At 41.1% G+C, this 16,048-nt stretch overlaps 1 protein-coding gene across 12 annotated transcripts in view; it reads right to left on the bottom strand.

Annotated features, from left to right (window-relative positions):
- Positions 1-16,048, bottom strand: part of rgs3a (regulator of G protein signaling 3a) — a 138,303-nt gene that overhangs the window by 14,620 nt on the left and 107,635 nt on the right. For 9 of the 12 annotated variants that reach the window (XM_061699184.1, XM_061699183.1, XM_061699182.1 and 6 more), the window contains one exon: positions 6,562-6,632. The exons of 2 other annotated variants lie outside the window; for them this stretch is intronic. In XM_061699184.1, coding sequence (XP_061555168.1) covers positions 6,562-6,632 — 71 coding nt within the window. Of the gene's footprint in view, positions 1-6,561; positions 6,633-8,223; positions 8,269-16,048 lie in introns of those variants that run through there. One more of the 12 variants, XM_061699194.1, reaches the window with a different exon arrangement.

The raw sequence follows: 16,048 nt of genomic DNA, 5'->3' as shown, positions 1-16,048 counted from the left end.
GTCCAAGTCAGAGACAAGACCAAGACGTTCAAAATGTGCTCTTGAGAACCATCTTGAAACCAAGACCAGTCTTGAGTGTTACAACACTAATACAGAGGACCACCTGTATAGATGACAGCCCCCTTCTTACTCTTCAATGCAAATGGTACAGTCTTATGTATGTTCACGGTTTACACAATATCACCAATGACTTCATGTACCTCAGTACTGTAGATTCATGCAATTTCATGGTCATTTGCTCCCATCTTGTGACTGCATAGTGGCACTGGCTTGATAGCTTTACGATAACATTTCAGAAACTATCCTGACTGGCTATTGTTCAGTTTCATGTCACAGTCATGGATTATGTGGTTTAGCCTAACTGTGTGTCGACCACACACATAAGGGTTTGCGATTATTGTTTTCTCTGTTGCAATATTAGTCATTCGAACTGCTCTCAGTGCTAGAGGACTCTGCATCTTTTTGTCAAAAAGAAAATGTACCGGCATTACCCGATAACTAGCAACCCTTTATTGCTCAGTGACTGTTTTTCTCAATGTCTTTATGTCCCAAAAGTGTTCTCTGTCAATTTTTGTTGTACTAGAGCGGCTCCCATTACCGGAGACAAATTCCGTGTGTGTTTTTTGGACATACTTGGCAAATAAAGATGATTCTGATTCTGATTATAAAAACTGAACAGCTTTTGCGATTGTAAATATTGAACAGGTTTTGCAATTGTAAATATTGAATAGGTTTATCAGTTGAAATTCAGACCATTCTCTGAGATGTTTAGGAGAAAAGATCAATGTTACCACACCTCTCACAGATAGCAATATTACTTGGGTTAATTTTTTTAGAGACATCTGATAATCAGGCCTCTGCTGATGGAAGAAAGGTAAACTTAAATTAGGCCCAATTATTGGTATGTGTGTACCACGCTTTAGTCTCTTCAACAAAGCGAGAGAGAAGCTGGCACTGCCAACATTTTCCCACATTTGCTTTTTGTACTGAACCCAGTGAGGCTGGGATACTGACACGATTGTGAGTGCTTTGACACAGGCAAAACGGCACCCCATGGTATGATAATCAGGTGACGTCAATGCCAGCGACTGGTGTCATGTGTAAAATATCTGTCAGACAGTGATGATTTTTTTTAACACAACAGAGCAGGAGAAGTGAACAAAGGGTGTTAAACCTCACACCCCCGTCCAAGTATAGCAGAAGGCCCATGGGCTGGATTCACAATGCTTCGTTCCCCTAAAGTCAGCTGGGACAGACTCCAGCTCACCTGCAACCTGAATAAGGACACGTGGTATAGAAAATGGATGGATAGATGGGTTCAAGTGATACGATAAAAATTTTTTTGCTGTCTAGTAGCACGATTTGGATATGCGTAATTTCTTCCAAATGTGGATAAAAATCTGCCGATGTGTAAACACACAGATTGGATGTATCCTGTCAATGTGAGCTGGACATCTTCAAAATTATGTACACTGATCGGTGACGTACACACACCCGCCCAATCAACAGAGATGAACACAAAAATAACTGTAAACCTAAACTACAGCGAAAGCATTGACAAAGAAATATAACGTAACTATGATACATTAGAGGTGTGTCCATCATTAAATAAGCAAAAAACATTGCCGGGTTGACTTTTGCAGCCAGTGATTATACTTTCAGTCAGACAGTCACTTCAAATTAGTCAATTGACATTTCTAGTTCACATTGTACAGACAAACAAAATGTGTTTCATGTACTCTTCTGCCACCAGCGATGATAACATTATCAAGATCAATGCTGTGTCTTTATTACCAGATGAGAGGCACGTGATAGCCTAACCACATCAACAAAGTCTGTTAAATAGGAACAAAAGGAGACAATCATCATCCAAACGGCTGTATCTTCCTTCTTTGTCTTAAAATACCCTGGATAAACGCCCTTTACGAAAGAAGGCTTGTCACTGGAATTAAAGGAAGAGCATTGGATGACATACACAAGCATCCACTGGGAGTCCAGGTTAGAACCAACATCTCTATGTTATGTACTGTCACATATAATTGGCCTCTCTAAGCCATAAACGACGCAGACAAGCACCCGTCCATGTACATGTGCATCTGCACCAATCCACTTCCTGCTTCTATTTCTGAACACGATGCGTATTACACACATCTCGAGGCTTTCATTTCCTCCGGGCTTTGGGTTTATAAGATATGTCTATAGCTGCAACATATTGTGCTTGTACTCAAACATTTATTGCTTACTTCAAGCCTGGGTTCGTAGAAAATGGCTGCAAATAGCACAGAAAGAATAAAGATGGGGATTCAGATGGAGACAAGCAAAGCACTGTATAAGCATGAGAGGTAATTTATTTTATAATTAATGACATGGGATGGTTGTGCTCAATGACGCAAATTCTCTTAATAGTATTAGGTAGCATGCCAAAACGATGCAGGAAAATGGCCAACTATTAAAAGGAATTTATTTACAGACTCAGAAACCTACAATACAATTTGCAATGGTACAAAAAATTGGAGCGTGACTTTAAAGTAGGGGTGGGCAACGGTTTGCGCTCCAGTGCCACATTTGATTTTTAAGACGGATGGGCCTAGACATTCGTAGATGAGGTAAAAACATCAACGCAAAAACAGTATTAGTTATATAACAATACATCATTGGAATGTCTTAACTGTGTTATTTATCATCAATATAATTATAGTGAATTCACCAATTATTTACTAAAATTAATGTGTAAAATTACTTTTTAAATAATTAGTTTTAACAAAAATCAATTGGTCAATTATTTAATGAGATGAATGAATTTAAAAAAATATATTAGTCAACCAATCCTACGAAAATATATTACAGGAATCTTGATAAATGCTCAATTGGACGAATTAAGCCGCACTAAAGTCGTTTTGTGTTTTGTTTCTAAATACATTAAATATGTTTGAAGTGGTGGAACATGCAAAAACTGAAAACAATATACTACTGAATTGTTGAGAATGAGATATAGCTTAAAAGTCTTGGGCTGTGCTATAAACTAGCCTGTGAAGAAAGCAGGCTGGGGTGCATACTTTCTGGCATGAGTTCCCTCCCCCACTATATAAACACCAAACGTCCTTATTCCGTACAGTGGCCATTCAAGGGAATTGCCACTTAATAACTTGGCCCACTTCTACCTGTAAAGCGTGCAGTTAGCCTTCAAACTATGCCCACAACTCGAAAAAAAGCCACCCACCCTGAAGAGTAATGTGTTTTGTGTTGTTTAGGGTACAGTGTCTCTGACATCTGCCCCCTCGTATGTTGTGCAGCAAGGCAGCGGCAAACGCTGTGCATTGCGCTGCTTTGGCTGCATATGGTGCACCCTTCGCCGGCCACATGAGCCAGCTTAGGAGCCGGGACAGAAGGCACATACAGTATTTGTTTGACAGCTGAAAGGTTTTTAGAGCATTCAGCGACATGTCCACAGCGTCTGGGAGCTGAAAGACAAGAAAGGGAGGAAGCCAGAGTACACGAGAGAAAAAAAAAAAAGATTTGCTAACCACGAGCCTATTGTGTTGTGGTTTTCATAGGTATTAAGTTTTACTATTGGGTAAGTTTTTCCTGGTTTGTCGATACAGGTGTGTGCCCTGTGATTGGCTGGCAACTAGTCCAGGGTTTAACCAGCCTTCACCTCACATGAAGCCCTAATGAGAACAAGCGCTCAAAATTGATGGATGTATGGATGAAGTTTTATTATTATTCAAGGTTACTTGTATAACTTACTGTATTCTTGCACTTACACGACAGTGGTACATTTGCTTGACTTTGGTTCAGGCAGCATTGGTTAAGTTGTCTGCACTCAGTGATGGTGTGAATGTCATCAGCCTCATTTGGTTCAACTATCCTGAACTAATAGGTGCGGTAGAAACGCAAACCACATGGGCCACGGGAAGCTGGTGTACAGTATATGTATGCACCCTTTGACTGACTGGTGACTCTTCCGGGGTATTGTCCGCCTTTTGCCCGAGGTCAGCCGGGATAGGCTCCAGCTCTCTGCAACCTTGAACAGGCTAAGTGGTTCAGTGTATATATATATATATATATATATATATATACATATATATATATATATATATATATATATATATATATATATATTGTTTGAAGTGACATACTTTTTATATATATATATATATATATATAAAGTATGTCACTTCAAACAATACCATTAGAACATTTTAATGTTCTAAGTGGGAACATTCTAAAGACTAAATCTGAATATCTTAATGGTATATTTTTGTCATTATTGCTGAAATGAAATGTTTAAGACCATTTCGTTCAAATGGCTTGTTGAAGCCACACTCACATGGAAATGGTAATATAACCAATGCTAATTACGAGTGAAACTACTTGCTATCGATACCTGCCAAGCCCTCAAATTACAAGTAAATCCCTTTGGAGGAAATGCGTTAAACTCAAACCCCAAAAAAGAAATAAGGTGTGTGTGTGTGGGGGGGGGCGGGTTGTGGAATCTTAATCACTTAATCTTCCTGGTTAACTAAACGCAGCTTGTGGACAAGAAAGAGACAGCATGGAACTGCAAAGCTGCCACTCTGAGTGGCTTTTATTGTCCTGGCGCAGTGTAAATGTGCCTTGGTCTTGATGAAGTGGGGTGTGAAAAGGCTCATTCAACAGCTGATGAATCACTGAGACACAGACACACGCACGCACACACACCCACACACGCACAATTGAAAATGTGAGAGGCACACATATGGCAACACACACATACACAGTCTTCAGACATCATTTACCACTTAATTAAGTACATGATGAGAAGCCTTTATTGTCCTTGTCCTAAAACATGCTTCACTTACTTTATTTTGAGCAAAAGTCTAAATACATGTACCTGAAGAATGACCAAATTAGTCAAAATGGAGCCATCCAAGCATCCAAGTGTTTTTATCCTGTTACACCGGTGCTATGTGAGGACACGTACAATTCAAATAAAACTAAAAACATTGTAATATGCATGCCAGGCCAATAGTTGGTGATGTCATTTTTTTTTCAGGACTACAGCGATGGCTATCACTGTGACATACTTAAGCATACCGAGACGTAACACTAAACATATAAGCACGTCGTACGTTTTCAAGTGTTTTAGTGTCAGGCTCCAAAAAACGCAAATGTCATGTAAACGTAAATGACATAATTTTCCATGTAAATGCTCTCTGAATGAGTCTTCGATGGCTGCCATGGAGTAGGCCATTAATGTACAGTACATGTGTAGACCTGAACGCAAAAATGCCCTGTAAGCTATTTTATCATCACGATACAATGTCACCCACTGTCATTGCAATTACCTCCACCAAGGGTGTTTCCATTGCAATATTTTATTGAGAAGGCAAAATCTTTCTAACATTGTATCTGTTGAGAAGTGGAAGAAACTATTGAATTTGGTTTCTTATCCTGATGAAGGTGTAGATATATATGGCCCGCTGGTGGTGTAGTGGTTCAGACTTTGTAATATACATTGTGAAGGGCCAGGACATAAAAGAAACTATTCAGCTTTGTTTCAAATCCTGATAAAGCGAGCCATAATTTCTTATTCAGTTTAGTTGATAATGCATCATTAGCTATGTAGTGGTTCACATTGCTGACTCTAATTGAATTTGTGAAGAGGTGTGGCATAGAAGAAATGAAAATAAAATATATTGTAATATATATTTTATATATATATATAAATGAAAATAAAAACTATTCAATTCAGTATTCTGATAAAGGTGTAGAGCCAGGATTTCTTTTTCACTTTAGTTGATATGTACTGCAGTGGTTCACTTCGTTGACTTTTGAATAGCTGTGTAGCGTTGTGGGGCATGGACTAAACTATGACTTTCTATTGCGGATCTTGTTACATGCGTGGATGTCTGATTTGTTTTCCACTTAAGCTGATTCGAGTCATGGTAGCATTGTGGTTTGTATGGTTGAGTTTCTAATAGAAAATATTCAAATCTGTTTGCAGGTCCGGATGAAGGTGTGGTTACAAGATCATTTTTTACTGCACTATTATAGTGGTTCACAGAGCTGACATTGTAATATCTGTTGCGAAGTTACGGGCCACGGAGTAGACTATTACATTCTCTTGCAGATCTTGATCCCTCAACTTTAATTGATACGGGCCATAGGTAGCGTAGTGGTTCACATAGTTGAATTCATGACGGCACAAGGAATGAACCTCTTCTGGTGCAAATCTCGATAAAGTTGTAGATCCAGGATTTGGTTGGTAGTGTTGTGACAAAACCGCTCAATGCCCCATTACCAACTGCCCTCCAATTGATAGCGACCAGCTCAAGGTGTAGTCTGCCAAATGCCCTGATCTTGACCACGATAAAGGGTAGAAAATGTATGTATTTTTTCGACATCGACCCCTAATGAGAAAATTCAGGCATTTGCTGGAGTTGGATATCTATCAAGGTGTTGAACAAAGTTACTATTTTTGGGTCTTTGAGGGGTTTGACATGCTTGCGAACTATGAATAAAAGGTCAGCAAAAGACAGAAGCTTAAATGCAACAAGAAGAAGCCACGGGATTACTTACAGGTTCTTGGACTTTTTCGTCTTGGTGCCGTCGGGGCCGACCTCGCAGCTGCAGGAGGATCCGGAGCTGAGCTGGGGGGAGAGGAAGGAGAGCACACACTGCATCATCCGAGAACCTCCGCACAGGAAGAAAGAGGGCCCTGGTTAAGACAGACTCAGTGTGCCTGCACCAGTAACACGTTGTTGAAATAAATGTTCATTCCATCTATGCGATCCCTGGGTGAATATCCCACAGTTAGAAAAGTGTTTGTAAGGTCTGCATGTGGCAGCTGGTGTTTGCAAACAGTACAAGTCAAGACTGGGACAATCTGTGTGTGAGAGTTGGCTGTTGATTCTGTTGCACCCCTCCCCTACTGTGCCTGAGGTTTGAATTGTTGAGCCAAGAACCCCACCCCCCACCACCACCACAACCCCACCCCCCACCCATCCCCGCCCCACGGCAACCCCTCCTGGTTTCACGTTACACTTCATGCCTAGCCTCTGTTTCGATTGGTTTGGAAGGGAAGGGGAAGTTGCTTCAGGGTGGGGAAGGGGTCAGTCCCTGCTAATCTGATGGTCTGAAACTGACCCATTGTATGTGAGTGTGGGGTGGCCTTGACATAATGAGCCATTGTATTACAGGAACCTGAATGTGAGCCACTGGCCACAGCTGGTGGAACTTATTGTGTGTGTTATTGTGCCTCTACTTTTGCCATGTTTCGGGAATTTCCCCTTTTGTAAATTTTAGGAAATAGTCCAACATTATTGTCGAAAGCGGACCCCCTGCATGCTCACATCTTGAGTCAATTGAGTTCAACGGAAGATGACAGGATTGAAACTCATTTTGGGAAATCTATGTTTATGTTACAATATTGTAGTAATTCAGAAGAATTTGACTGATTGCCATTGGAGGTGTAGTGGTTCACATGGCTGACTTTATTGTAAAGTAGTTTGGGAAGTAGTGGGGCCTGGAATAAACTATCCAATTTATTTTAGATCCTGGTAGAGGTGTGGATTCAGCATTTCTTTTTCACTTTCGCTGAAAATGGGCATTGGTAGTACAGTGATTCGCATAGCTGACTTTCTAATATTTTTTGTGAAGTGATGGGGCATAAAATATTCTATTCAATTAAGTTTCAGATCCTGCTCAAGGTGTGGATGCAAAAGATCTTCCTCATGATAGTTTATTTGGGCTATTGGAAGTAAAGTGGTTCACATATCTGACTTTCTGATAGTCTTCGTGACGTGGTAGAGAGAGAGAGAGAGAGAGAGAGAGAGAGAGAGAGAGAGAGAGAGAGATCATGATAGCTAATAAGGCATGTCTTTAAACATATCTTTCATTCTGTGCCCCAGTGTTGGGATATTTCCCAGGGTCCCCTACTAAACACATGGCCATACGTGCTTCACGGCTACAGCTTGACTCCATGCTGACAACAGCTGTTATTCTCCATTAGCAGGGAAGCTACTAACCTTTTACGGTTGCCTTTCAAGTCTACGTGCCAATTGATGAGCCGTGCAAAAGTAAAACGCAGCACAGGGCAGAGCCACTTTAGACTCAAAGTATTGATTAATGCTCCAACATAATGATATTTTTCTACAAACAACTGCTCATGGCATCATCATATTGAAAAGTGACAAAAGTGAGTTTTTAGTTTGTTAGGAAACGATCTCTGTTCCCACTGACCTGCAAAAACAACTGAACACGCTGTAAATTGTATTCCTGGCCAGTAGTTGGCGATGTCACTTTAAAGTTCCATCCAGCCATCCATTTTCTGAGCCGCTTCTCCTCACTAGGGTGGCGGGGGTGCTGGAGCCTATCCCAGCTGTCATCGGGTAGGAGGCGGGGTACACCCTGAACTGGTTGCCAGCCAATCGCAGGGGACATAGGAACAAACAACCATTTGCACTCACAGTCATGCCTACGGGCAATTTAGAGTGTCCAATTCATGCATGTTTTTTTTGGGATGTGGGAGGAAACCGGAGTGCCCGGAGAAAACCCACGCAGGCACGGGGAGAACATGCAAACTCCACACAGGCGGGGCCGGGGATTGAACCCGGGTCCTCAGAACTGTGAGGCTGACGCTCTAACCAGTCGCCCACCGCGCCGCCCACTTTAAAGTTGTAGAAGCATACTTTGAATACTCGTTGTCAGCATTTATGCAATAAAGCTTAACAAAGGGGGAGGGAACAGGAAGGTGTGCAGTGTTTTACCTGTATTTCTTAAATTATTAAGTATTGTGCCATAGGTGTGAAGGTGAGTGCAAAAATGGTTATTTGTTTATATGTGCCCTGCGATTGGCTGGTGACCAGTTCGAAGATAGCTGAGATAGGCTCCAGCACGCCCGCGACCCTAGTGAGGATAAGTGATACAGTAAATGGATGGATGGATGGTGTAGTGTTATATAAGTGTAATGACATTGGTGCTGTCTTTGTTTGAGGCCGCTGTTATCAAATAATGAATAATTTTCATGCTCTGAAACACCACAATGCTATCCAATGCCCAAAACAAAGGTTTGATCTGGTTCTCAATGTAAAACATTATAGTGTACACAGTTTATTCGTTAGGTAAGTAATGGATGCATGGCCAGACATTGTGTCGGGGCAAACGAGGGAGGGGGTGTTGACTGAAACTCTAAAAACATTTTCAGACTCAAGTCACAGTTGACTGTGAGAATGGATGTTGAGGAAGCCGTCTAAAAATAAGGACAAGTATTGATGCAGCGTAATTTTAGTTCGCTACAATTGACTACTAAACGTATTCTCCATGAGGTGGTGAAAATAAATAAAAAAGAAAGTAATTTGATCACATTAAATAATATATGAACTAAACATGCCTGGAAAGTGAAAACAAACTTTGTGCTTTCAAACCACGAAAGGTAGCTTATAGCGATATTGGAAAGGCTCTGGCTGCTTAATACCGTATGAGCAGTACCATCCATTTTCTTTAGCACCTGTCCTCACTAGGGTCTCGTGTGAGCCGGACCCTATCCCAGCTGACTTTTAGTTGAGAGTTGGGGCACACCCTGGACTGGTCACACTTGCATTTGCAACACAAGGGCATTGAGAGTTTTCAATTAACTGAACATGCCTGTTTTTGGAAGGTAAAATTTTGGCTTCAATTCAGTAGACATGTCTGCGTGAGCTTTGGCCACCTGGGAGGAGTATAATACAGACATGCAGATATAGATGGACACGGTCACAACTCCTCAGTAAGTTGAAGTAATATTAGTCGTTCTTCGCAGAGGACAAATAATATATGCCTGTTAATATGCCTGTGAGTATACATTCACACCTATGGACAAGTTAGAGTCTTCAATCAACCTACCATGCATGCTTTTGGAATGTGGGAGGAAACCCGAGGGCCTGGAGAAAACCCACGCAGACACGGGGAGCACATGCAAACACCATATAGGCAGGGCCGGGATTTGAACCCCGGTCCTCAGAAGTGTGAGGCAGATGTGCTAACCAGTTAGTTTTTCTTTATTTTAGTTTAATTCTACAGTGGTTCGAAATCATGCTTAAGTGGCGTCACCTCACCATTCCAGTACTACAAGCTCGCACCTTATTACTTTATTCGTATATAGGACAAGAAGTGGCTAATTCATTTCATGAAGTAGACAGCTTCTAATGTGGTATCGGGAGAGTAAAGTATGGGGTTCAGAACAAGAGGGGAAGGGGGTCCAGTCGAGTCAGGTCTGCGTGTGTTCCGCTGGCTGCCTGCAAGTAAAGATGCAAAGCTCTTTTGACACCGGACTGCTATGTTCCAGCTGGATGGGATCCAACGTGGATAAAAGCACACGGGTATGTGTCAGCGGTGATGACCTCATTCTTTCTCTCTCTTTCATATTTGATAATACGCAACATTGTGTCTTGATATGTTGCCGCTTTGCAACTTCATGCCAACAGGTTACCCGGCTGACCTCCACCAAGGGAACTACTATTTTTCATCACTGTCTGATGACAACCAGATATGTCCAATTATGAAATAATAATAATAATGGAAATAAGAGCTATTACCATCTGGGTTGAAACTGTCATTGACACTATAGTCAGAGATCAGTCAGATACTACAGAATAATATGACTCAAGTAAAAGTAAAAAGTAGTCATCCAAATATTTACATGAGTAAGAGTAAGAAAGTACTCAATTTAAATCAGAGCATGAACATCAAATAAAATTAAATTAAAAAAAATTATATATGGGAGCCGGCGGCACAGTGGACGACTGGTTAGCACATCTGCCTCACAGTTCTGGGGACCGGGATTCAAATCCCGGGCCCCGCCTGTGTGGAGTTTGCATGTTCTCCCCGTGCCTGCGTGGGTTTTCTCCGGGCACTCCGTTTTCCTCCCACATCCCAAAAACATGCGTGGCAGGTTGATTGAACACTCTAAAATTGCCCATAGGTGTGAATGTGAGTGCGTATGGTTGTTTGTTTATATGTGCCCTGCGATTGGCTGGCGACCACTTCAGGGTGTACCCCGCCTCAAACCCGAAGATAGCTGGGATTAGGCTCCAGCACACCCGCGACTCTAGTGAGGAGAAGCGGTACGGAAAATGGATGGAGTAAATGTAGTCCGTTACTACCCAACTCTGACTATTGTATATTTAATTTACTACCTGAATGCACTATCATGTCAAAGCCAAGAGTTAAGCAAAGTGTTATCAGTGTTAGCTTTTGATAAGAAACATATACTCCAAAGTTCGGTGAAGTTAGGGATATTTGGGAGGTATTTGCGCTTGGCAATGTTTCTGCTGCAATTGCCATATGCAGATCCACTACAAGGATTGACGAAGTTTGATTTTGAAGTTTGGTGGCGAGTGAAAATACAACCCACACTTTTACTGTCTTTACAGGCACTCCATTTTCTCTTCAGACTCTGGGCTTCTTGAGCACAAGTAGCCACTCGCATCATCACCAACACAAACAAACAAACAAACAAACAAAAAAACATCATTGCAGTTATAATGGGCATCAATTATCGGCAGATTTTCACTATTTGCTGTCCCTCACGAATGGTGGGGGTCAGCTACATATCTATCAATACAGTAAACCTTAAATATGCATAATTCATACTCTAAAAGCTAATTTAGCCACCCACTTGACCACACACCCAAATCAGAATCGGTTGAAGTGAAAGTAGGCCGCTAGTTAATCATGTTGTGGCACTTGTTTTATTAAAATTATAAATGAGGGTTTCTTAAGTCATTTACCTACGCAGTACTGACAGTAAATATGTTTAAATGTCAAAACAGTCATAAAGTGTACATTGATTTGCAAATTTGATCATAAGGTAAGGTCTTTTATGACAATAGTAACAATACTTGCTGACCAAGAGAAACACTGTAACCACATGTAGCTTCCTATTAACTTATTTCCATGAACAACTGCGACAGAATGGTAACGTGACAAGTACTACCCTAACAGATGTGTCCATTTAACTGTCAAACACCAACGGCCACCTTTGGGCTCAGACTTTTACACCTATTAAAAAAAAACAAAAAAACATCATCACATTTTTCTTTGCATCTTCAACAAACAACAAGAGGAGTTTGGCCAGCGTTCAGCGAAACAACTAGTGCCGTCACTTTTGTGTTTACTTAACGCCAGAAAATCCAAACACTCAGTCGCAGACTGAAGCCATTAAAGGGCGACACACAACAGACTTTACGCTCCCTGAGCGAGCTGAACATGTGTCTTCACGCTTGTTCTCTAACATCTAACTCATAATTATATACACTACTGGCCACTTCATTAGGTACACATACAAACGCTCCAGTACAAAATGTGGTTCTGATGTCTTAGCCTATTTAGCTATGTGCAAAGTAGATCTTTACACAGTTCTTATTATTAGATTGCGCTTTACTAGTCACAAATTCACCTTTTGTTTTGTTCTACAGAGCCTATCCCCAGCTATTTGCTGAAAAACTCACCTATTCACATTTTCTGTGCTTTTGCTGAAACACACTAAGATGCCACAGGATGAACACTGTCTGATAGGAAAGGAGTACACTGGCATTAAGGAAGTACGTCAAAGTGGTACATCTGCACTGATGGCGAAGAAACAACCTTGTCCTGTATGTTGGGGAGGAGCTACGTTTAGCCAGGGTTGCTAGCAGAAGAATTCACATGTACCCTTCATGTGCATTTGTTCTATATCATATAATCTGCAAGCCATTTATTTTTAAGAACATTGTTGTAAGATGAGTATCAAATGATAGCAAAGGGTTTGGGATCTATATTGGGTATATTTATGGTTTAAACTATTTATATAACCAATTCTAAACATGTTGGGGTGGCGTCAACTACCTTTCACTATTTGTGGCAGTGCTGGGTCCCAATTACTGTATTAACGCCACAAAACATAATTTAAAGGAATAAATAAGCAAACCAATTTAAAAACTTTTTTTTTTTACATCCCACTCAGGGCCCATTGCAAAACAAATCTACTGCACAAACACTTAATGCAGACCCAACGCACAAACACACTCTTGGCAATGACCAGTGAAGCATATTAAGGTGTAAGTCTTTCCTAAAAATAGCCGCCGTGTGTTTGCGTGCATACATGCTGATTTGTACGGTCCTCTCACATGCTTGTTTGGAGAGCGTCACAAAACTCAGAACCTGCCAAAGCTCACGTGGCAGCTTAAAGGGACCCCCCAAGGCGCTCCGTGCACATGTGGACACGCCGTTACGTGTTGCGGAATAGCGCTCCAGATAACAGCTTGAACACATGCATATGCACACCTGGCTGTGAAAGAGTGCGAAACGTGTCTATGCAGGCAAACACTTGTTTGGACAAACGCGCAACGCACACGTGTGCAGGCAAGCACGTTTTGTCAATTTGGGTTGACTTGTCACTGAAAAGAATTGTGGAGTGCAATCAAATTACAGTCTTTGTAATTCAGTAAGGGCAATTCATCACGTTTTAGTTGAATGGCGATGTCGACATCACAATTTGTCATTTCAAATAGCTTTTGGTCGACGAGTGAACATAAGATTCTATAAAAACAAAATTTAGGCTACATAAAAACATTAGTGCCATTTTCAAGAAGGGCAATTATACGAATACAATATCATCAGAACGTTTGAACTGGAGCATTCAAGTTGGGTATATTTAAGCTTTTAAACGACGTTTCGTCAACAGAAGCATTTTAAATATAATTGGTTTACTTTCAAGTACATTCCAGATCAGTAAAACACCCTTCGACAAAAGCAAACAAACCAACAGTTTAATATAAAGTTCTGTTTGTACGTTCCAAAATGTTCCAATATAAGTCATGGCAGTTTTTCTTTGTGTGATTTATGCATCCATTTTTTTTATAGCACATTATGGTCACGGGGGTGCTCGAGCCTATCCCAGCTGACTTTGGGCGAGACCCTTGACTGGCCAACAGTCAATCGAGGTCACACAAAGACAAACAACCATTCACACTGGGATCCACACCTATTGATAATTTACAGTCTTCAATGAACCTAACATGCATATTTTAGGAATGTGAAAAAAAGCCAGAGTACCTGGAAAAAAAACAAACAGGCACATGGAAAGCATGCAAAGTCCACACATGATGGCCGTAGCCCGGACGTGAACCCATGACCTCTGAACTGTAAAGACGGTCATGCTAACCAATTTTCTAGCATACTGCCTGGAAAGATTCATTCATTCATCCATTTTCTCGACCGCTCACTAGGGTCGCGGGCGTGCTGGAGCCTATCCCGTCGGTCAAGCATATTTTTACCGGCCAAAATATTAAATAATTTTACATAGGACTGCACAATATATCGAAAAATATCATCATCGTGATAATGGCATATGCAATACGTGTATATGTGTGTAGCCCTAATTTTACACATTTCTATAATACGATATTATGTTGAATTCAGAGAAGTCACAGCAACATTAAACATCAGCAATAAGAAAAAAAGTTTTATTTTACATCCATAAAGTCTGGCCTCACACAGTCCTCATGCAACACCATTACAGCCTCCGTTGGATCATACTCCCTAGCACATGTGCGTCTGTTTAATTTTTATTCATTGAACACTTAAGGACTTTTAAGCAGCTTGGAGGCTGAAACGTCAGGCTGTTGATGTTTCATTTAATTTGGTTTTAAGGAGTTTGACTTTTGCAGAGCATCTGGCAAAAAAAAAAAAAAAATCACGATTAATTTTTTTTCCATATCGTCCAGTCTCGATTATTACCACGTTTTTTAGATTGTTTTTAAACTTTTTTAAATAGCCAGTTTTAAAGCATCTGTACTGAAAACTAGGGAAGCTAGAGAATAGTTCAACATTGGATGAACACCTTTTGTTAACAACACTCCTCATAGCCAATCATTAAAACAGAAACCCCAACATGATATTAGCATACAAAGCATATAAACTACATATAGAAAAATGTAAGAACACTTTTCACTCAACAGTGCAGCGAATGTAGAAATATATAACACTAGTTTGAAGTGCCAAGTATTTCTGGAGGTACAAGATACAAAATAAACAAACTGGCCCCTCGGATACCTTGAATTGTAAACATTATTCTCCAGTTATGATGCTACATACGCTGTTAACATTATTGCTACTTTCAAATGTGCATCATCTTTAATAACAATACACATGAACTTGTTCTGCCAGTTTACAGACTACTTGAATAATGATGACACAATTGATTGTTGTTGTTGGTGGCCTCACCGCTAGCAGTGGCTAACTGCTAATGCTACTTGTGCTGCCAACAGAGAGTGACAGGCTGTACTGACTGCGAATTGCATTTTTTTTTGCTCATATATATGAATAAACACAGTGTTGTCCATTTTTGAGGGCGCCAGTATACCTTACATATCGGCTAGTTCTAATAACATTGCTTCACGTCGCTTTGGAGACGCCGCCACACAACCGACCTCTCCTCGGTCTCCGAGTCGAGGACGCTCTGAGGGCGGCTCAGTCGGCGTCTCGAACTCGATACAGGGCGAATCAGTCAAGGAGGCGCAGCTTCTGTTTACTCCCGCTACTTGCAAATGGGAGTGGAGCAGGAAAAAGACGTCTCTGATTGGCTGTTGTTACGCACATTCCTGTCATGTTAGACTTAAGAAATACGCACACAGATGATAACGGACATCGGCGTTATTAGGAATCCCACGCACTTTCCAGGCAGGACACGCCCACTGCACTGTGATTGGCGCGTGAATGTTTATGTACGTGGGTACAAACATTGACTCGTGGTGGTGAGTAGCGTTCTGAGATTCACTTGCCAAACAGATAATTTAGTCACATTTGGCGCCTGGTGAGTGTTAATTTCGGACCCTGCTTGCAGTTCCTCGGTGATGATTTAAAGCCTCTTTCACACTGGCCATCAAAGTTTTTCCTTGCTCACTGTCCTGTGTGTAAGGTGCCGATGCGGAAGCAACTTGTTGAAATTGGAATGGGAATTTATCGTATTTACACTTAGGGCTCTATTTCCGTAGACGCCTCAGCTGCGCTTCAGCGTAAAAACTGACAGACCCATTTGCACCAAGTT

The sequence above is a fragment of the Phycodurus eques genome, chromosome 15 (genome assembly GCF_024500275.1).
Source record: "Phycodurus eques isolate BA_2022a chromosome 15, UOR_Pequ_1.1, whole genome shotgun sequence".
Lineage (NCBI taxonomy): Eukaryota > Metazoa > Chordata > Actinopteri > Syngnathiformes > Syngnathidae > Phycodurus > Phycodurus eques.
This window is presented reverse-complemented; position numbering and strand designations above follow the sequence as displayed.